At 45.6% G+C, this 21,841-nt stretch overlaps 1 protein-coding gene across 1 annotated transcript in view; it reads left to right on the forward strand.

Moving 5' to 3' along the window:
* LOC126426557 (high affinity cGMP-specific 3',5'-cyclic phosphodiesterase 9A) overlaps positions 1 to 21,841 on the forward strand; it is a 279,681-nt gene that overhangs the window by 228,158 nt on the left and 29,682 nt on the right. Inside the window, exons 12-13 of the mRNA XM_050088457.1 lie at positions 2,383 to 2,398; positions 19,147 to 19,365. Coding sequence (XP_049944414.1) covers positions 2,383 to 2,398; positions 19,147 to 19,365 — 235 coding nt within the window. The remainder of the gene's footprint in view (positions 1 to 2,382; positions 2,399 to 19,146; positions 19,366 to 21,841) is intronic.

Genomic DNA, 21,841 nt, shown 5'->3' on the forward strand with positions numbered 1-21,841 from the left:
CTCAACCTCAAAAATCCACATATCATACATCCCCACATGTATTAAAACGCAATCAATACTCCATAAATACACAAAACATCACAACTAGTAAAAAAAAAGTTACCGCCAGCAAATTCCGGCACTGCAAACTAGATCGGCCAGCCCAACGACCCCCCCCCCCCCACACACACACACACATACACACACTAAACGTCTTACCAGACCACAAATAGCAAACCAATAACACCTAACGAAAACGCCAAACACATAAACAAAAAAAACTTGGTAATTCATTGAAAGAACTTCCAAATCTTACTTTTGGAATTGCAATTACTGCCACCAAAAAAACACACACACAACCAACTCATAAACACCGTGCCGTAATGACATTCCCACACCACAACGCCTTTACGTCATAGCAGACGGCTGGAATGGGACGCTTCCATTGACCCCTCCTTCTACTCTGTAGATGAATATCTTAACAGAGACTGTTAGACAAGCTTAAGTAAAAATTCTGCTATATTTCAGTTTTGACAGCACTTGGTCGCAACAGTCAAGATCGGATATTCTGTGTATTATAAATTTATTAAAAGTGCATAAGTGTGTTTTATTCTGACAGTGTATCAATTCTGTAAATATTAGCAGTTACTGTAATATATACACATATTTTGACAATCTCCTGACAAATGATAAGGATAATACTTACGAGGGCAGTTCAATAAGTAATGCAACACTTTTTTTTCTGAAACAGGGGTTGTTTTATTCAGCATTGAAATACACCAGGTTATTCCCCAATCTTTTAGCTACATAACACTATTTTTCAACGTAATCTCCATTCAATGCTACGGCCTTACGCCACCTTGAAATGAGGACCTGTATGCCTGCACGGTACCATTCCACTGGTCGATGTCGGAGCCAACGTCGTACTGCATCAATAACTTCTTCATCATCCGCGTAGTGCCTCCCACGGATTGCGTCCTTCATTGGGCCAAACATATGGAAATCCGACGGTGCGAGATCGGGGCTGTAGGGTGCATGAGGAAGAACAGTCCACTGAAGTTTTGTGAGCTGCTCTCGGGTGCGAAGACTTTTGTGAGGTCTTGCGTTGTCATGAAGAAGGAGAAGTTCGTTCAGATTTTTGTGCCAACGAACACGCTGAAGTCGTTTCTTCAATTTCTGAAGAGTAGCACAATACACTTCAGAGTTGATCGTTTGACCATGGGGAAGGACATCGAACAGAATAACCCCTTGAGCGTCCCAGAAGACTGTAACCATGACTATACCGGCTGAGGGTATGGCTTTAAACTTTTTCTTGGTAGGGGAGTGGGTGTGGCGCCACTCCATTGATTGCCGTTTGTTTCAGGTTCGAAGTGATGAACCCATGTTTCATCGCCTGTAACAATCTCTGACAAGAAATTGTCACCCTCAGCCACATGACGAGCAAGCAATTCCGCACAGATGGTTCTCCTTTGCTCTTTATGGTGTTCGGTTAGACAACGAGGGACCCAGCGGGAACAAACCTTTGAATATCCCAACTGGTGAACAATTGTGACAGCACTACCAACAGAGATGTCAAGTTGAGCACTGAGTTGTTTGATGGTGATCCGTCGATCATCTCGAACGAGTGTGTTCGCACGCTCCGCCATTGCAGGAGTCACAGCTGTGCACGGCCGGCCCGCACGCGGGAGATCAGACAGTCTTGCTTGACCTTGCGGCGATGATGACACACGCTTTGCCCAACGACTTACCGTGCTTTTGTCCACTGCCAGATCACTGTAGACATTCTGCAAGCGCCTATGAATATCTGAGATGCCCTGGTTATCCGCCAAAAGAAACTCGATCACTGCCCGTTGTTTGCAACGCACATCCATTACAGACGCCATTTTAACAGCTCCGTACAGCGCTGCCACCTGTCGGAAGTCAATGAAACTATCCGAGACGAAGCGGGAATGTTTGAAAATATTCCACAAGAAATTTCCGGTTTTTTCAACCAAAATTGGCCGAGAAAAAAAATGTGTTGCATTACTTATTGAACTGCCCTCGTATTATATTCAAATGTATTATGTTATACTTTCTGACATGTTATCTGTCATTCGCAATGGCCAGTGGCTATTTCCGAAGCAGTATGAAAATATTTGTTCTCTTCAGTAACTATCGTCTCTGGAAATATCACCAGGGCCTACTACTGGAGTCACTAAGTCAGGAACACAGACACACAGTTATTCTGTTACCAACTTCCAGGTTACCTGTAGTGGTAGCCCGATAACTGCCAGAGAACGAGAACTGTGAGCCAATAATGATAACTGCCAGAGGAAAATATTTTTTTTTTTCTTTATTGAATTTCGATTCCCCCCGAAGGGGACGGGCTGGCAGCAGCTTAGTGCGCCGCTCTTCAGCCTACAGACTTTGTTTTAAAAAGGTGAAGATAATATATAATAAAAAACAGGCGATAAAATCGAAGACTTAAAGGGTAACATGGCGAAAAAATCGTTGAACTTAAAACAGAACAAAGGGATGACGATGCTAATAAAAATACATACGAAGCAGACAGGTAAAATAATAGACAGACAATTAAAAAAAACACGGCAACAGTCTGGTTTCTGTTCGCAAAGGATATAAAAGTCACACCCAGCGACAACATGGTTTCTGTTCGCAACACGGGAAAAGATTAAACAACACTGAACATTCACTGGAACACTGCGCTAAAATATGACATACCACAGCCGAGAGCACGTGGGGGGAAACTAGACAGATGAGGGGAAGATAAAAAAGGGGGGAAGGTGAGGAAAAGTGAAGGGGGGAGGGGGGAAAGGAACAAATGGAGGATGAGGACCCATAAGAGGGCTGGGGAGTGCTGGGCAGACACGACAAGGAGTGGGGAAGGCAGAGGATGGGAAAATACAAAGGGACTCGGGGGAGGGGGGGAGAAGGGAGGTAGGGAGAGGTTAGGTGGGGAGAAACAGAAACACAGGAAGGGGGGAAGAGGGAGCCCAGGGAAAGGATGGAGGAAAGGAGGGGGGTGAGGATCAGAGTTGATAGGAGGGATAAATGGAGGGAGAGAGGGCATTATCTGGGAGGGGGGGGTTGATGGAAGCCACCTTGGGAAAGGACATAAAGGATGTAGAGGTGCAGGGTAGGGGGGACGCAACAGTGAAGACATGGCAGGGGGCGGGGATGGGAGAGGAGAGGAGCAACCAGGGGGTGATGGGGATCAAGGCGGTGGGAGGTGTAGAGTATGTGGATATGTTCGAGGAATAGGAGCAGATGGGGGAAAGAAATGAGGCTGTAGAGGACCCGCATGGGGGACGGGAGTCGTATACGGAAGGCGAGGCGGAGTACATGACACTCAAGGATCTGGGGACTTATAGAATTTGGGGGGTGGGGGGGGCAGATATCCAGGCAGGACTGGTATAACAGAGGATGGGATGGATTAAGGATTTGTAGGTGTGGAGGATGGTAGAGGGGTGCAACCCCCATGTCCAGCCAGAGAGGAGTTTGAGGAGTCAGATGTGGTTGTGGGCTTTGGATTGGATGGAGCGGAGATGAGGGATCAAGGTGCGGTGACGGTCAATGGTGAGTCCAAGGTAGGTGAGGGTGGGGGTGAGGCGGACAGGACGGGCGCAGATGGTAAGGGAGAAATCCAGGAGCCGGAAGGAGCAAGTGGTACGACCTACGATGATTGCCTGGGTCTCGGAAGGATTGATTTTCAGAAGCCACTGGTTACGTCGTGCAGCAAAAAGGTCAGGGTGATTTTGGAGAAGGCGTTGGGACCGTTGGAGGGTAGGAGCGAGGGCAAGGAATGCAGTGTCATCGGCATATTGCAAGAGGTGTACTGGAGGGGGGGTTGGGGCATATCTTCCGTGTACAGGAGGGAGAGGAGAGGGGAGATGACAGAGCCCTGGGGCACACCTGCAGAGGGGTAGAAGGTGTGGGAATTGGCGTTATGGATGGTAACATAGGAGGGGTGGTGGGAGAGGAAGGAGGCCATCAGACAGATGTAGTTGACAGGAAGGGCATAGGTTTGGAGTTTAAACAGGAGACCAATATGCCAGACACGGTCGTAGGCCTTTTCGAGGTCGAGGGAGACAAAAATGGCGGAGCGACGGTAGTGAAGCTGGAGGGAGAGGAGATGAGTGAGGCGGAGGAGTCAGTCATCGGCAGAGAAGGAAGGTCGAAAGCCACATTGGGTGTTGGGGAGGAGGTGGTTTTGGTGGAGGTGGTGATGGATGCGCTGGGAAAGGATGGATTCCAAGAGCTTGCTGAACACCGATGTGAGACAGATGGGACGATAGGAAGAGGTATCAGATGGAGGCTTGTGGGGTTTGGAGAACATCAGGATAAGGGAGGTTTTCAACAGGTCGGGATAGAAGCCAGTGGCAAGGATGACATTGTAGAGGGTGGCAAGGACTGAAAGGAAGGAGGCAGTGTTTGAGGTGGCAGTAGGTAATGCAGTCGTGGCCGGGAGCAGTGTTGCGTTTAGTGCCGAGTGTGAGGCTGATGTCCTATGCAGTGCTGGGAGTGTTAAGTTCAGATGGTGGGGTGTGGCTCAAGTACTGGAAGCTAGGAGCAAGGGGAGGAACAGAGGTATTCGTACAGTAGACTTGGCCACTGTTTCTATGTTTCGATAGAGTGTATCGACACGTGAACTGTTTCACTGTTTCGGAACGGCTGTGGTTCACTGTTTCGAAACAGTGGTGTTTCATTCCGCCCCTGTCTCGGATAACCGCACCAGATCCGATCTCGAGCCAGACACAGAAACTGTATCGTTGTTTCAAAATAAGGCTGTTTCAGTGCACCTGTGCTTGGAACGGATTAATTGTATCGAAACAGTGATGTTTCATTCCGCTCTGTGTTGGATGAGATTCGGGCTCGGCACAGGTACTGAAATACGACATACCACTTCATAAAACACTTTCAAGAGTGTCGAAATCTTTTTGGCGAGCAATAGCATGTAGCGTAAGATATCCTAAGATAAAGCTTAGTTTCTGGCTGACTGTCCTATTCCGAAATGGCGTAACATCTGCTTTATAAGCACTAACCAAACAATAAAACAACGCATACTATTCAGATTCAAAGTAATAAATATGTGAAAATCATTCAGTTAAATTACACTTTGTTTATAACATACGTTTCTCTGTTCATGTACGGTAATCATTTTAAGAAACGCAAGTAAGCCTACAACATTTTGAATAAAAAAAGGCGTAGAGTGACAGTTATTAGACATACACATAAATTTGATGTAGGAATAATTGCCAGCAATCTGTTTGACATATCACTGATAGTGTAATAGTGAACGGGAAGGGCTGGGAAGCATGGTGAATTTATCATAACAGTTCGAAACATCTTGAAAGAGAAAATTTTTTTCTGTTATATTTTGTTATTTATTCGAATTATTTGGCGTTATTTGTGAGTCTATAGTCACTGTGCCTATTATCCACAATGATTCCCTTTGTGTGCGTGGAAATTAGCAGGCTGGGTATATTACCCATACTAACGGAATGTGGGAACCCCAGTAGCATATCCGTTGTTTCTGCAGTTTGCTTCCATCTCCAGATCCGTTCGTGGTGGTTCTTCTGTCTTCAGCTATGGCTGTCCTCAGCCAATTGAAAAGTATGAAAGTCGTACGACACGAAAGCGGCGCATTTTCTGCAGGAAATACGAAACTGCCAAGACGCCTAAGTGATAGTTTCATACTTTCTGCGATATGATTAGCGCTCTCGCATCTCATTTGTGTTTATATGGACATACTTATACAGTAGACATTCAAGATGATGAACTGCCTGACTCATGTAGTACTGTCACCGTCAGAGGGTGGTATGGGACTACAAGTCCCACCGCCACACCTCCTAAGTGAATTGTTACTGCCTCACCAACACAGTTAGACCGCAATAGACCGGTGATGCTGTATTGTATCATATCACAAAAAAAAAAAAAAATTATAAAATGTATAGGTTTATTAGATTACAAAACACAAACAGTTTCACTGTTTCGAAACATCGTATCGAAACATTACATTGTACTGTTTCAGTTTGTCCATCTCTATCGTACAGTCCACTATGTCAGGAGGAAGGGGTACTGGGGGGGAGGGGGGTGGAGGGGTTCCCAGTAAGGAGAGGAAAATACCGATCTCTGACAGTTATTTCCATAGTCGCTCGAATTCCTTATGGTAACTCTCTTTATACTACCAGTCCAAGCTAAATTGACATATAAGGCGGTGGCTCAAGGGAACGACCATACTTGTTAATGCCTGTACTGCAGCTCCTATCAACCACCGCTCGGACATTAACTTTATTTAATTGTTTGTGCTAACAGTAACGAAGGCGCACGACATAGTACACAGTTCTTATCAACAGATGGCGTGCAATCTCACAGTTATTCCCATGGCCTATAGAACGCCTATAGAACGCCTTCCAAATGGTCTGCCCCTCTCCTTCGTTCGTTGCCAGATCTCCGATGAGTTGACGCGAAAGCGTAGTACGATCTTCGGTCAAAAGATGGCACTGTTGACACTAGAAAGTTTTCGAAATAACTGCCAGTATCAGAGGAACGGTTATCGCAGTAACCGTTACTTCTCAGTAACCGGTTATTTCTATCAGTTACGTTATTTTTTGCCGCCTCTATTTTGTAGTTTCACCCGTTCTACCGCTAGATGGCTGTCACGCTAGATCACTACCATTCGCGGCGGATCGTCGTGTAATACCCCCTTTAATACTGAAATTCTACAACAACAAGCCAAGAACAGTTCCCTGCGAACAATCATCACGCTAATTCTCTATTTAACAATAAGCTCTTCTCAGCAGTCGCCGGCAAACGTTTGTAGTGGCCAGCTGCATCGTAGTTGTTAACTTTGCCACACACCGTGATTCAGCAGTCGGCTGGGCGTTGCAAACTCGCTGACTTGACAGGACACAGCTTTTCTCGACCATCAGGTGTCACATATCTACAAGATCTTAACACAAAAATGTAAGAAAACTATATAAACAACTTAGTCTCTTCATTTTTCTAGCACATAAAAATAAAAATAAATGTTCAAATGTGTGTGAAATCTTATGGGACTTAACCCTAAGGTCATTAGTCCCTAAGCTTACACACTACTTAACCTAAAGTATCCTAAGGACAAACACACACACCCATGCCCGAGGGAGGACTCGAACCTCCGCCGGGACCAGCCACACAGTCCATGACTGCAGCGCCTCATACCGCTCGGCTAACCCCGCGCGGCACATAAAAATCGATCATAAGTTGACGCGATACAGATCAGTGATGCACTTTTTTCGGGCTGAAGGAGGTTTGACGCATTACAGCGTGCAGTATTCTGCTGCATCTATTTTCAATAAGCTAACGCAAGAATTAAAAAATCTTAGCAGTAATCCACTCGCTATCAAATCTAAACCGAAGAGTTTCCTCATGGATCATTCTTTCTATTCTGCCGAGGAGTTCCTTGAAAATTAAGCTAATTCCTGAGTTACATTGTTGACTGCGTTTATATATAAACTTATAGATTTTTTTTAGTATTCATAAACATTTTATTTTATATATTATTACTTTTCTGTCATCATTTCATTTACTGGCACACTCCATGACCTTGGAGATTTTCTGCTCAGTTTTGTCCAACAGAACTAGACGTGTAAATAAATAAATAAATAAAACCGTCTCCTGTCAACATGACCGTTGCCGTCACTTCATATACATCTTTATTTACAACATCGTTTCGAATGTTGCTATTGTCAAATCTACAGGGCGTGTCCCCCTCCCCCGCCCCTAAAAAAAAAAAAAACACGAAAAAAGACGAGTAAACATGGGTTCTAATATGCATATCGTAAGTGGTATGGTCACTTGTTTATCTTCGCTAGTGTAAAACACATTTCTTCTGCTGAACAAGTGATCGTAGCTCGTAAAATATGCATTTTAAAGCCCTTGTTTACTAGTCCTTTTTTTCCTTGTTTTGGTCTGTATTACTTTCTCTCAAATAATGGAAAGCAAAGTCCTTGCAGTAGCAGATATCTACAGTATCTCATAGTACCGAAGATGAGTAAGTGCTCGAAGCTCTTAAGGTATAACTTTCAGAACCCATGTTTACTGGACTTTGTTTTTACTGTTTTGGTGTAAGGATCCTGTCCCTGAGACGGGACTCTCTGTATTATTAAGATTCTTCTTGTTCTTTAATGTTCAAAACAAAAAGTTCAAATGTGTGTGAAATCTTCTGGGGCTTAACTGCTAAGATCTTCAGTCCCTAAGCTTACACACTACTTAACCTAAATGATCCTGAGGACAAACACACAAAACAGTACAAGGAAAAATAACCCTGGTGGCCGCATAGAGCAGTATTTGAAGAAAATGACTTGCTACAAATATTTGATAACAACAACCGAATCTTACTTGCCGGCGACCTAAATGCAAAAAACACGACGTGGAATGCCCAACGGAACAATGCACGCGGAAACACATTATATAATCTACAAGGACGACTGAATGTTGCAATTTCCGCTCCTGAAGATGTTACCCACATTCCATTCAACCACCGCCACCAACCGGACGTCCTCGACATATGCATAACCAAGAACCTCGATCCCGACCTGCATCTCCGAAACTTTCAAGATCTAACCTCCGAACATTTACCTGTAATTGGCCATATCGGTAACGTAATAGAACCGCCTCACCCACGACAAAAAACCACAATCAGCGGGGAGCAATACCAGAGATGGCTAAACTATAACATTCGCTCCACACTAGACCTAACAACTACTCAAAAAATAGAAGAAGCCATCGGCATTTTAACAGACAAAATTAAAACGGCCTACAAGAAAGCATCTACAACAACCATATTTCCTGAAACAAACGTTCACACTCTGTCACCGCTTATACAAGATCTCAAGTACCTCAAAAACGCAGCTAGACGCCGATGGCTCCAAACACGAAACCCAGAAGACAGAAGACAATTAAAGCGTGTACAAGAATGGAGAGCCGAAGTCTGGAAAGACCGAATGACTACTCTGCAACTTCGAAACAAAGACGACTGGAAACTCATTAAAAACCTCCGACGCACAGAAACACATAAACCGGCCTTGCTGCACAACAACAACCTCATCTTCGACGCTTTCAGCCAGGCGGAACTGTTTGCAGCTACCTACGAACAACAAAATACAATTGAACCTCAAGAAAACCAACAGCAAGACATATTCCAATATCAACAACACGTGACAGCTACAGCCCAGAATATACGTCAGACACCACCTACCAGAACTAACCACTCCTGCGGAAATAAAAACAATCATCAACCGACTTGGCACAAACTCCGCTCCTGGACCGGACCTGATCTCCAATACTCAACTCCAGAACCTGCCTAGGATGCCCTTAGTCCTACTGACCAGAATCATCAACGCCTGTTTAATTAACCATTAGTTTCCACAAGCGTGGAAAATATCCAAAATTGTACCTGAAACAACCACATAACTTTAGACCAATTAGCCTACTTCCAGCCATGTCAAAGCTCTTGGAACGCATCCTGCTCCCAAGAATTCGACAACCATTACTTGACGGCAACATCATCCGACAAGAACAGTTCGCCTTCCAAGAGACACTGTCAACAGAACTACAGGTACTCCGTATTACAGAATATATTACTCATAACATGAATCTCTCCAAATATACAGCTGCAGTTTTTCTAGACGTGGAGAAAGCATACGATAAAGTATGCAAGGACAACCTTGTCACGCAACTACGAGACCAGACAGACATACCTGACTGCTATATCAGAGTTATTGACAGTTCTTTACATGACTGGAGACGCTTCGTACAGACAGATGGCAAACGATCAGCACACAAAGTACTACAAGAAGGAATACCACAAGGTTCTGTACTTTCGCCAACCCTTTTTACCGTGTATGTAAACAACATTCCGACAACAGAAACCTCGAAAATTGCGCACTTCACAGACGATACAGCACTTCTGGCAACGCGCAGACGACTATCAACAACAATAAATAGACTACAAAAACAAGTAGACTACACAGAAAAATGGGCAAAACTCAACAAGATAAAAATAAACCCAGAGAAGACAGTCGCCATCATATTCAGACGCCGCCGACCACAAATTCACGACCAAATCGAATTAAACGGTACGCAACTTCCATGGACCACATCAGTAAAGTACCTTGGCGTAACAATAGACAATAAAATCCTATTCAAGCAACACATAGAACAAAAACGACAACGCATATCAAGAACAATCCACTCAATATACCCTCTTCTGGCCAGCAAAGAAATGTACCAAAGAACAAAACTAAACATCTATGGCTGTGCGCGCCGCCATATTGGCGGGTGACCTTGAACGAGCTTCGCTCGGCAGCCGCAGCGCCGCGGCGGATCGCGCTCTAGTTTTAACAGAGCGCAATCCGCTGGAAAACTCAGCTTCCGGTGCGCCATGTTGGATTATCAGCGCGCAACTTCCTGCCGCGCCCAGTCTTATCAGTAGTAACTTCCTCAGTACAGGCAGCTGCACGCTCATTTGACTCGAGGCAGCCGCACAGAGCACACAGCCATGCTGTACAGGAGGAGAAGATATACAAGAAGATCAAGATTGCCTGTGTACAAGACTTGGATACATTTACTCTTACTCCTAATAATGTAGCACAAGAAGAGCTACTAAATGGACCTATTACTTTTGTAGGAGCTAAGATTCATTTTTCTTGTACAACTACAGAGGTTGTAACTGGTAATAGTTGGTTAACTATTGCTATTGTAAGGGGCAGTGATAAGCCTGAATTAGGCTTGGAGTCCTATTATGACTATGGCTGCTTGTCGTGGGGCATAACCAGCAAAACCAACAGAAAACCACTTCAAACCTTACAAAACAGATGCTTCAAGCTCGTCCTTAACGCCCCATGGTGGACCAGTACTAATCAAATACCTACACGAAGAACTAAACATGCCGACAGTGGACAACCAAATCTGCAAGAAGACTCTTCGAAAAAATAGAACGGCTCAGAACTACTAGACAGCAACTACAAGAATTGGCAACAGAAGAACCAGCCCATTGGCACAAAATTCGTGTTCCGCTAGCCATATTACAGTACAATTAAGAACCAAGAAGCAACTCAAAAACTGGAAAGATCACAACAAACAACAACGAAGCAACAACAATAATATATAAAAATACCAAGACTGTGGGCCTCAAGGACCAAAAAACCGCGCCCAACGGCTCTCAAATGAATACAAGGTGCCCCATTTTTTCAAATAAATAGTGTCCCCAATAAGTGACCCTACCACGCACACTTGAGGGACCAACCTCCTCCGGAGGTAGAGCCCTAGCCATCGCAGAACAGACACACACACACACACACACACACACACACACAAAACCCATGCCGGAGGGAGGACTCGAACCTCTGCCGGGACCAGCCGCACAGTCCATGACTGCAGCGCCCTAGACCGCTATGCTAATCCTTCGCGGCTTTAATGTTCAGCCAAGGCATCACTGCCGGGAGGGGCAAGGGGACCTGTGCCCCCCCCCCCCCAAGTTTATTTTATTTAAGCGATTTCAATGTTTTGCGTCTTAGTTGACAAGTAATGATACAATTGAGTAAGTATATGCAAGTTTCACTAATTACACATACTAAAAGCTCTTGTGCAGTAATGGTTAATGGTTTGCAGTATTTACTGACGTCCCAGTAAACCAAATCCATTTCTATTATTCACTAAACGACATTATTCCAAGTTTTAAGGTGTCGTGTTCGCACGACTGTGAGTGTTGAAGGAGCGCAGTAGACACGAATCTGCTTGGTTTTGCTGTTGGAAGTTTGAAAGCAGCAAGCTGACGCCTAACATCTACATCTACATCTATACTCCGCGAGCCACCTTACGGTGTGTGGCGGAGGGTACTTATCGTACCACTATCTGATCCCCCCTTCCCTGTTCCATTCACGAATTGTGCGTGGGAAGAACGACTGCTTGTAAGTCTCCGTATTTGCTCTAATTTCTCGGATCTTTTCGTTGTGATCATTACGCGAGATATATGTGGGCGGTAGTAATATGTTGCCCATCTCTTCCCGGAATGTGCTCTCTCGTAATTTCGATAATAAACCTCTCCGTATTGCGTAACGCCTTTCTTGAAGTGTCCGCCACTGGAGCTTGTTCAGCATCTCCGTAACGCTCTCGCGCTGACTAAATGTCCCCATGACGAATCGCGCTGCTTTTCGCTGGATCATGTCTATCTCTTCTATTAATCCAACCTGGTAAGGGTCCCATACTGATGAGCAATACTCAAGAATCGGACGAACAAGCGTTTTGTAAGCGTTTTGTAAGGTCGAAGGTCGCGTGACAATCACTTACACTCAGGTATTGGTATAATAATAAATTTAGTCAGTGCATGCATCAAGAGGCATATTTCTATGGAGAGAGTTCACTAATTCACTAATATTGTCGTTCTTTTAAAAAAGGCAAAGGAATGATGATAAGTAAATATTTATTACAAAATATATTCGAATATACTCAATTTTACCATTTTAATGAACTAGATTACCTAGGTCATAGGAATTTGCTAACTGTTTACCATTTGGCCTATTGTGTTCTGTATATAATTATTTATCCTTCATTCTTCCCTAAAATATGGTTCACAATAAACTAGCAATTTTCCCGTCGCGGCTTCTTCCAATAAAAATCAGGCAGAATTTGGTTTGAAGAACTATTCAGTTTAAAATAGAATGAGATTTTCACTCTGCAGCGGAGTGTGCGCTGATATTAAACTTCCTGGCAGATTAAAACTGTGTGCCCGACCGAGACTCGAACTCGGGACCTTTGCCTTTCGCGGGCAAGTGCTCTACCAACTGAGCTACCGAAGCACGACTCACGCCTCGTCCTCACAGCTTTACTTCTGCCAGTACCTCGTCTCCTACCTTCCAAACTTTACAGAAGCTCTCCTGCGAAGAGAGGTACTGGCAGAAGTAAAGCTGTGGGTACCAGGCGTGAGTCGTGCTTCGGTAGCTCAGTTGGTAGAGCACTTGCCCGCGAAAGGCAAAGGTCCCGAGTTCGAGTCTCGGTCGGGCACACAGTTTTAATCTGCCAGGAAGTTTTCAGTTCCAAATAGTTCCACGACTGTTTAGGAGAAAAGCGCAGGTGACTCCAGTATGTAAGAAGGGTAAAAGAGCGGATCCGCAAAGTTACAGACCAATGTCGCTAACTTCGGTTTGGCGCAGAATGCTCGGACATATTCTCAGTTCGAACATAACAAATTTTTTTCAGACTGAGAAGCTTGCGTCCACGAATCAGCATGCTTTCAGAAAGCATCGCTCGTGCGAAACTCAGCTTGGCGTTTTCTTACGTGATATACTGTGAAATATGGATGAAGGGCAACAGGCATTCATATTTCTAGATTTCCAGAAAGCATCTGACACGCCACCCACTGCAGGCTCTTAACGAACGTACAAGCATATGCAATAGGTTAACAAATATGTGACTGAGTGGAAGACTTTATAAATAACAGAACCCAGTATATTGTCCTCTGTGGTGAGAGTTCGCCAGACACAAGGATATCGACAGGAGTGCCCCACGGAAGTGTGGCAGGACCGCTGTTGTTTTCCTTATACATACACTATGTGATCAAAAGTATGCGGACACCTGGCTGGAAAGGCCCACATCTCGTGGTCGTGCGGTAGCGTTCTCGCTTCCCACGCCCGGGTTCCCGGGTTCGATTCCCGGCGGGGTCAGGGATTTTCTCTGCCTCGTGATGGCTGGGTGTTGTGTCAGCCTTATGTTAGTTAGGTTTAAGTAGTTCTAAGTTCTAGGGGACTGATGACCATAGATGTTAAGTCCCATAGTGCTCAGAGCCATTTGAACCATTTTTGAACCTGGCTGGAAATGACTTGCAAGTTCGTGGCGCCGGAAATGACTTGAAAGCTCGTGGCGCCCTCCATCGGTAATGCTGGATTTCAGTATGGTATTGGCCCACCCTTAGCCCTGATGACAGCTTCCACTCTCGCAGGCACACGTTCAACCAGGTGCTGGAAGGTTTCTTGGGGAATGACAGCCCATTCTTCACGGAGTGCTGCACTGAGGAGAGCGCTCCAAAACATCCCAAAGATGTTCTATGGCATTCAGGCCAGGACTCTGTGCAGGCCAGTCCCTTACAGGGATGTTATTGTCGTGTAACCACTCCGCCACAGGCCGTGCATTATCCTCGTTTTGCTCGACTGTGAAATCCGTGTTTCCTCACCTTCCGCGTAACTGTCATAGAACTTGCAGTGGATCCTGTTGCAGTTTGGAATTCCTGTGTGATGGTCTGGATAGATGTGTGCCTATTACACATTACGACCCTCTTCAACTGTCGGTGGTCTCTTGTCAGTCAACAGACGAGGTCGGCCTGTACGCTTTTGTGCTGTACGTGTCCCTTCACGTTTCCGCTTCACTATCACATCGGAAACAGTGGACCTAGGGATGCTTAGGAGTGTGGAAATCTCGCATACAGACAGATGACACATCTGGCACCCAATCAGGTGACCACGTTTGAAGTCCACGAGCTCTGCAGAACACCGCATTCTGCTGACTCACGATGTGTAATGACTACTGAGGTCGCTGATATGCAGTACCTGGCAGTAGGTGGCAGCACAATGCACCTAATATGAAAAACGTATGTTTTGGCGGGTATCCAGATACTTTTGATCACATAGTGTATATACATGTTTTCCCCCATTTCCAGCAGGAATCAGTCCCTGGAGTTCGTCGCGTTTACTAATAGTCTATATATATATATATATATATATATATATATATATATATATATATATATAACCTTCAGAATTTGAAAGAGAGTATTCCAGTCAACATTGTCAAAAGCTTTCTGAAGGTGGCAGGGGTAAAATACAGGGAGCGAAAGGCTATTTACAATTTGTACAGAAAGCAGATGGCAGTCATAAGAGTCGAAGGACATGAAAGGGAAGCAGTGGTTGGGATGGGAGTGAGACAGGGTTGTAGCCCCTCCCCGATGTTATTCAATCTGTATATTGAGCAAGCAGTAAAGGAAACAAAAGAAAAATTCGGAGTAGGTATTAAAATCGATGGAGAAGAATTAAAAACTTTGAGGTTTGCCGATGACATTGTAATTCTGTCAGAGACAGCAAAGGACCTGGAAGAGGAGCTGAACGGAATGGACAGTGTCTTGAAAGGAGGATATAAGATGAACATCAGCAAACCAAAACGAGGATAATGGAATGTAGTCGAATTAAGTCGGGTGATGCTGAGGGAATTAGATTAGGAAATGAGACACTTAAAGTAGTAGAGGAGTGTTGCTATTTTGGGGAGCAAAATAACTGATGATGGTCGAAGTAGAGAGGATACAAAATGTAGACTGGCAATGGCAAGGAAAGCTTTTCTGAAGAAGAGGAATTTGTTAACGTCGAGTATAGATTTAAGTGTCAGGAAGCCGTTTCTGAAAGTATTTGTATGGAGTGTAGCCACGTATGGAAGTGAAACGTGGACGATAAATAGTTCGGACAAGAAGAGAATAGAAGCTTTCGAAATGTGGTGCTACAGAAGAATGCTGAAAATTAGATGGGTAGATCACATAACTAATGATGAGGTGTTGAATAGAATTGGGGAGAAGAGGAGTTTGTGGCACAGGTTGACTAGAAGAAGGGACCGGTTGGTAGGACATGTTCTGAGGCATCGAGGGATCACAAATTTAGCATTGGATGGCAGCGTGGAGGGCAAAATTCGTAGAGGGAGACCAAGAGATGAATACACTAAGCAGATTCAGAAGGATGTAGGCTGCAGTAGGTATTGGGAGACGAAAAAGCTTGCACAGGATAGAGTAGCATGGAGAGCTGCATCAAACCAGTCTCAGGACTGAAGACCACAACAACAACAACAACGTTTGTGAACTTATCATTGCTGAGAACGCATGCTAATACAGCCTGATTACCTGTAAATACTACATTAATGCAATAAATGCTCAAAATAATGTTCGTCAACCTCAATGCATTTGGCAATACGTGTAACGACATTCCTCTCAACACCGAGTAGTTCGACTTCCGTAATGTTCGCACATGCATTGGCAATGCGCTGACGCATGTTGTCAGGCGTTGTCGGTGGATCACGACAGCAAATATCCTTCAACTTTGCCCACAGAAAGAAATCCGCGGACGTCAGATCCGGAGAACGTGCGGGCCATGGTATGGTGCTTCGACGACCAATCCACCTGTCATGAAATATTCTATTCAATACCGCTTCAACCGCACGCGAGCTATGTGCCGGACATCCATCATGTTGGCCATTCTGTCATGCAGTGAAACATCTTGTAGTAATATCGGTAGAACATTACGTAGGAAATCAGCATACATTGCACCATTTATATTGCCATGGATTAAATGGGAGCCATTTATCCTTCCTCCCACAATGCCGCACCATACATTAACCCGCCAAGATCGCTGATGTTTCACTTGTCGCAGCCATCGTGGAATTTCCGTCGTCCAATAGTGCACATTACGCTGGTTTACGTTGCCGCTGTTGGTGATTGACGCTTCGTCGCTAAATAGAACGCGTGCAAAAACTCTGTCATCGTCTCGTAATTTGTCTTGTGCCCAGTGACAGAACTGTACACGACGTTCAAATTCGTCGCCATGCAATTCCTGGTGCAGAGAAATATGGTACGGGTGCAATCGATGTTGATTTAGCATTCTCAGCACCGACGTTTTTGAGATTCCCGATTGTCGCGCCGTTTGTCTGCTGCTGATGTGCGGATTAGCCGCGACTGCAGCTAAAACACCTACTTGTGCATCATCATTTGTCGCAGGTCGTGGTTGACATTTCACATGTGGCTGAACACTTCCTGTTTCCTTAAATAACGTAACTGCCCGGCGAACGGTCCGGACACTTGGATGATGTCGTCCAGGATACTGAGCAGCATACATAGCACACGCCCGTTGGGCATTTTGATCACAATAGCCATACATCAACACAATATCGGCCTACCGCAATTGGCAAACGGCCCATTTTAACATGGGCAATGTATCACGAAGTAAATACCGTGTTACGTGATACCACATACCTATACGTTTGTGATTATTACAGCGCCCTCTATCACAAAGCGAAAAAAGTGGTCCAACCAAAACATTCATATTTCTTTACGTACTACACGAATATGTAATAAAAAATGGGGGTTCCTATTTAAAAAAAACGCAGTTGATATCCGTTTGACCTATGGCAGCGCCATCCAGTGGGCCAACCATTGCGCCATCTGGTTTCCCCCTTCAAGCTAGACGAGTTTCGTTCTTTGTAGTTTTTTCGTTTGGCGCTTATTTCGTGAAACATTTGGCCCTGTCACTATCAGTGGACCACCCTGTATACGTAACCCATCTGTTACCTGTTTTCCTGAGAATATACAGGGTGTCCGAAAAGTCTTTCCCTGATTACATAAATTGATAACTCAGGCTAGAAGTAAGATACAAATATGAAACTTATGTGGATTTGTTTACAACTATCAAAGTTTTTTTTTGTTTTAGGTTCGCAGTACGTAAGTAGTAGATGAGGTGCAGTTCCCAGTAAGCCATGTTAACCAATCAGGAGAAGGCGCAGTGTGTCCTGTGGCACCATGAGGCACGATCACCAACCACAGTGCAGAGACACTTCCAGACAACATTTGGAAGGAATCTACCTGATGTCAAGAGCATTAAAGCCTGGTACGAGAGGTTCAAGAACACAGGGTCGGTTGCTGACCTTCCGAGGTCTGGTCGACCAAGAACCTCAGCAGACAGGGCGGAAGCTGTAAGGCAGTCTTTTTTGCGAAGTCCGAAGAAATCGGTGCGCAGGGTGACACACTGAATTACAGATGCCAAAAAGCTCTCTCCATGACATTTTACACGAACGTTTATTGTTTCGTGCATACGAAGTTCAAATCGTTCAGGCCTCATTGCCCAACGACAGTACACGTCGATATGACTTCGCAGTCGAAATGCTATCAGGTATTGAGGAGGATGATGGTTATCTCAGACGGATTGCCTTTTCGACGAAGCGACCTTTTTTATCAGTGGAGTAGTGAATCGCCATAATGTGCGCAATTGGGGTTGACAACACCCTGGCGAGGTCACGGAGTGCACCAGAGGCAGTCCAAAGGCGAATGTTTGGTGCGCGCTACGTTGTTGTTGTGGTCTTCAGTCCTGAGACTGGTTTGATGCAGCTCTCCATGCTACTCTGTCCCGTGCAAGCTTCTTTATCTCCCAGTACCTACCGCAACCTACATCCTTCTGAATCTGCTTAGTGTATTCATCTCTCGGTCTCCCTCTACGATTTTTACCCTCCACGCTGCCCTCCAATACTGAATTGGTGATCCCTTGATGCCTCAGAACGTGTCCTACCAACCGATCCCTTCTTCTAGTCAAGTTGTGCCACAAACTCCTCTTCTCCCCAATTCTGTTCAATACTTCCTCATTAGTTATGTGATCTACCCATCTAATCTTCAGCATTCTTCTGTAGCACCACATTTCAAAAGCTTCTATTCTCTTCGTGTCCAAACTATTTATCGTCCATTGCACGATCGAAATATCGGGCCATTCTTCTTCACTGAGGCTACCATCGCATCTGCAGTGTATCTGGACATGTTGCAACTGTATGCTGTTCCTCAGCTGCTTCAGTATCACCCCGATGTCTCGCTTCAGCATGACGGTGCACCGCCTCATTGTGGTTTGGACGTCTGTGCCTATCTCGATATGACCTTTGCTGGGCGATGGATTGGTCGTGATGGGCCAACGGTTTGGCCTCCACGCTCTCCTGACCATTAGACTTCTTTTTATGGGGTTATGTCAAGGAAGAGGTCTACCGAACACGTGTACCAGATCTTGAAACCCTGCGGCAACGGATAACCGCAGTCGTTGAATAGATCCCTCCAGTGATGTTGGCTAATGTGTGGACGGAAACTGAATATCGCCTAGATGTGCTACGTGCTACCAAGAGTGCTCATCTGGAAGTTTACTGATATGAGAAAAAAACTTTGATAGTTTGTAAACAATTAGACACCAGTTTCATATTTGTATCTTACTTCTAGCCTAAGTTATCAGTTTATGTAATCAGGGAAAGACTTCTTGGATACCCTGTAGAATGTCGTGCTCCAGCTTACAGTGTCAGCTCATTACCGAGCCGCACGTCACAGAGAGATGGTAACTCGCCCGCCTGGTGTTGCAGTCCAAGTCGCGGTCGCGGTCGACAGATGAGGAGGCCCCACCAGCAGCAGAGGCGGCCGTGGACGGCTCAGCGCCAGCAGGGCCGGACAGCCAGGCCGCAGCTGACGCCATGCCGGATGTCGCGGAGGAGGAGCCCGCAGTCGAGAACGACGTCGCGCGCTCCGACGGGGAGGAGGAGGTGGAGGACGACGAGGACGAAGAGGAGGAGGCTATCACAGAGGTCAGCCAGTCAGTGTGACGCAGCAGCCACTCGGTGGGTGACTTGCAAGTTTGTCGATCTGTCATCCATTTTCCTCTCAAGCCTTCCTCTGCAACAGAAGTCCAGTGTTGTGGAGCTTTGAGCAGTGTTTAACCCTTTCGCGAGCCGTGGAAAACATGCTTCCCACTACAGTGAACTCGCCCCTAGTGGTATTCACAGTTCTCATCTCTGTACGGTGCTACCATCTAGTGAACAGTATAGGATACTACTTCCAATCGCCTGCCAGAGTGGCCGAGCGGTTCTAGGCGCTACAGTCTGGAGCCGCGCGACCGCTACGGTGGCAGGTTCGAATCCTGCCTCGGGCATGGATGTGTGTGTTGTCCTTAGGTTAGTTAGGTTTAAGTAGTTCTGAGTTCTAGGGGACTGATGACCTCAGCAGTTAAGTCCCATAGTGCTGCCGGCCGCAGTGGCCGTGCGGTTAAAGGCGCTGCAGTCTGGAACCGCAAGACCGCTACGGTCACAGGTTCAAATCCTGCCTCGGGCATGGATGTTTGTGGTGTCCTTAGGTTAGTTAGGTTTAACTAGTTCTAAGTTCTAGGGGACTAATGACCTCAGCAGTTGTGTCCCATAGTGCTCAGAGCCATTTGAACCATTTTGAACCCATAGTGCTCAGAATCATTTGAACCGTTTGAACTACTTCCAATCGGAAGTTCCCGCCGTTTATGCTGTACCTTCGCGCAGAGGCATTGTATTAGAGATGGGGGATCTGCTCACATAACTAATGAGGAGGTGCTGAATAGGATTGGGGAGAAGATAAGTTTGTGGCACGACTAGAAGAAGGGATCGGTTGGTAGGACATGTTCTGAGGCATCAAGGGATCACGAATTTAGTATTGGAGGGCAGCGTAGAGGGTAAAAATCGTACAGGGAGACCAAGAGATGAATACACCAAGCAGATTCAGAAGGATGTAGGTTGCGGTAGGTACTGGGAGGTGAAGAAGCTTGTACAGGATAGTGTAGCATGGGGAGCTGCATCAAACCAGTCACAAGACTGAAGACCACAACAACAACAACATAGCTGTTTGTGAAAGCATTTTTTTCTGTTGATTGTGTCGTATTCGAGAAATGGAATGGATCAAAGAAGCGTGAAGCATCTTAATTCAGGCATAAAACAAGGAAAGGTGGATGTATGACCCACACGACCCGCTTTCTCATAATAAGATACATCGGTAACCTTTAATTGTGATTAATATGCATATAACGTTACATGGTGACATTCGATTTGTATCGTATTGCCTTAGCTTACGAAAAATCATGCTTACTTGATTGCATCTCTTGCTTTATTTCAGCATGCCAGGAAAGAGAAATGGGCAGCGAAAGGCTTCCCGCAGTTTTGCTCAGTGCGACAGAACGAGGACTGCAAAATTCTGTTCCAAACTCGAAAAAAATGACCTTAAAGTGAATATATTCCTCTGTCTTCCTTCTTTCTTTTCAGGCAGGGTCGAACCCAACAACGTCTGGCTTTTCGCGGTCGTTCTGCCCTAATACGAAGATTTACTGTCACCGCCAGCGCAGTAGAGATGGGGGAAGTTATTCATAGAGTTGAATCTATCAAAGGAGTGAACAGTCAGTGATTCAGAAAAAAAGAACGGTAGCTCCAAACGTTTCCCACAGCAGAGAGAGAGAGAGAGAGAGAGAGAGAGAGAGAGAGAGAGAGAGAGACGGAGCATATCAGTGGGGCCTCTGCTGGTCAGAGCACACTGCACGCCACACAACACAGCCGGCGCCGACCTCTGCCCTGCTTCTGCCTTGGCTGCCTGCATTGTGCAGTGCCCCATTGGATTTTGTGTTTCACATATGCCGTGCCGTCTCTGTGCTTCCTCTGCCGCGGGCAGTCTCTGGCGCAGCTTAACTTAGCATCGCACTCCGTCGGCGATCGTTTCAGTCGCACGTCCTGCCCTCTGGGCAGTTGATGCGAGCAACAGGACCGAGAGCCTCCTAGCCGAGAACATAAGAACTACTTGCAACAACCTGCTCGCAAGAGAACGGACGATTTGTCTCGGAGCGGGTGACTGGCGGCCATTCACCGCACCCTCGGAACTCGCCCGCTCCACGCTCACCCCACCGTTTTCGACTCTAGCCAGAGCGTTGAGCAAGGCAACTCAGGTGTCACTCTGGTCTCTGGGGTCTTGGCTCGTGCAGTGATACAGCTCGCGGCTCGACCTGCTTGGCTCAGCGCCTCTGCATCAGAGTTAGTCTCTACTGGATATTGTTCTTCGTAGTAATACCGCTATGTATATTACATTATTATGTTATGTATACAGCATTTGTTTTTATTTTATTTTTATTTGTTTAAACTGATCAGATTAGGTTCCTGACGACTCCTCTTACTATAGGATTTTTATTACGGACACTCGAATTTATGCTTTAATTGCGACTGAACCAATAAACATATCGCAAAATGTGATACACCAATATTTACCTTGTTTTATTCTGCA

The sequence above is a fragment of the Schistocerca serialis genome, chromosome 11 (assembly GCF_023864345.2).
Source record: "Schistocerca serialis cubense isolate TAMUIC-IGC-003099 chromosome 11, iqSchSeri2.2, whole genome shotgun sequence".
In the NCBI taxonomy this organism is placed as follows: Eukaryota; Metazoa; Arthropoda; class Insecta; order Orthoptera; family Acrididae; genus Schistocerca; species Schistocerca serialis.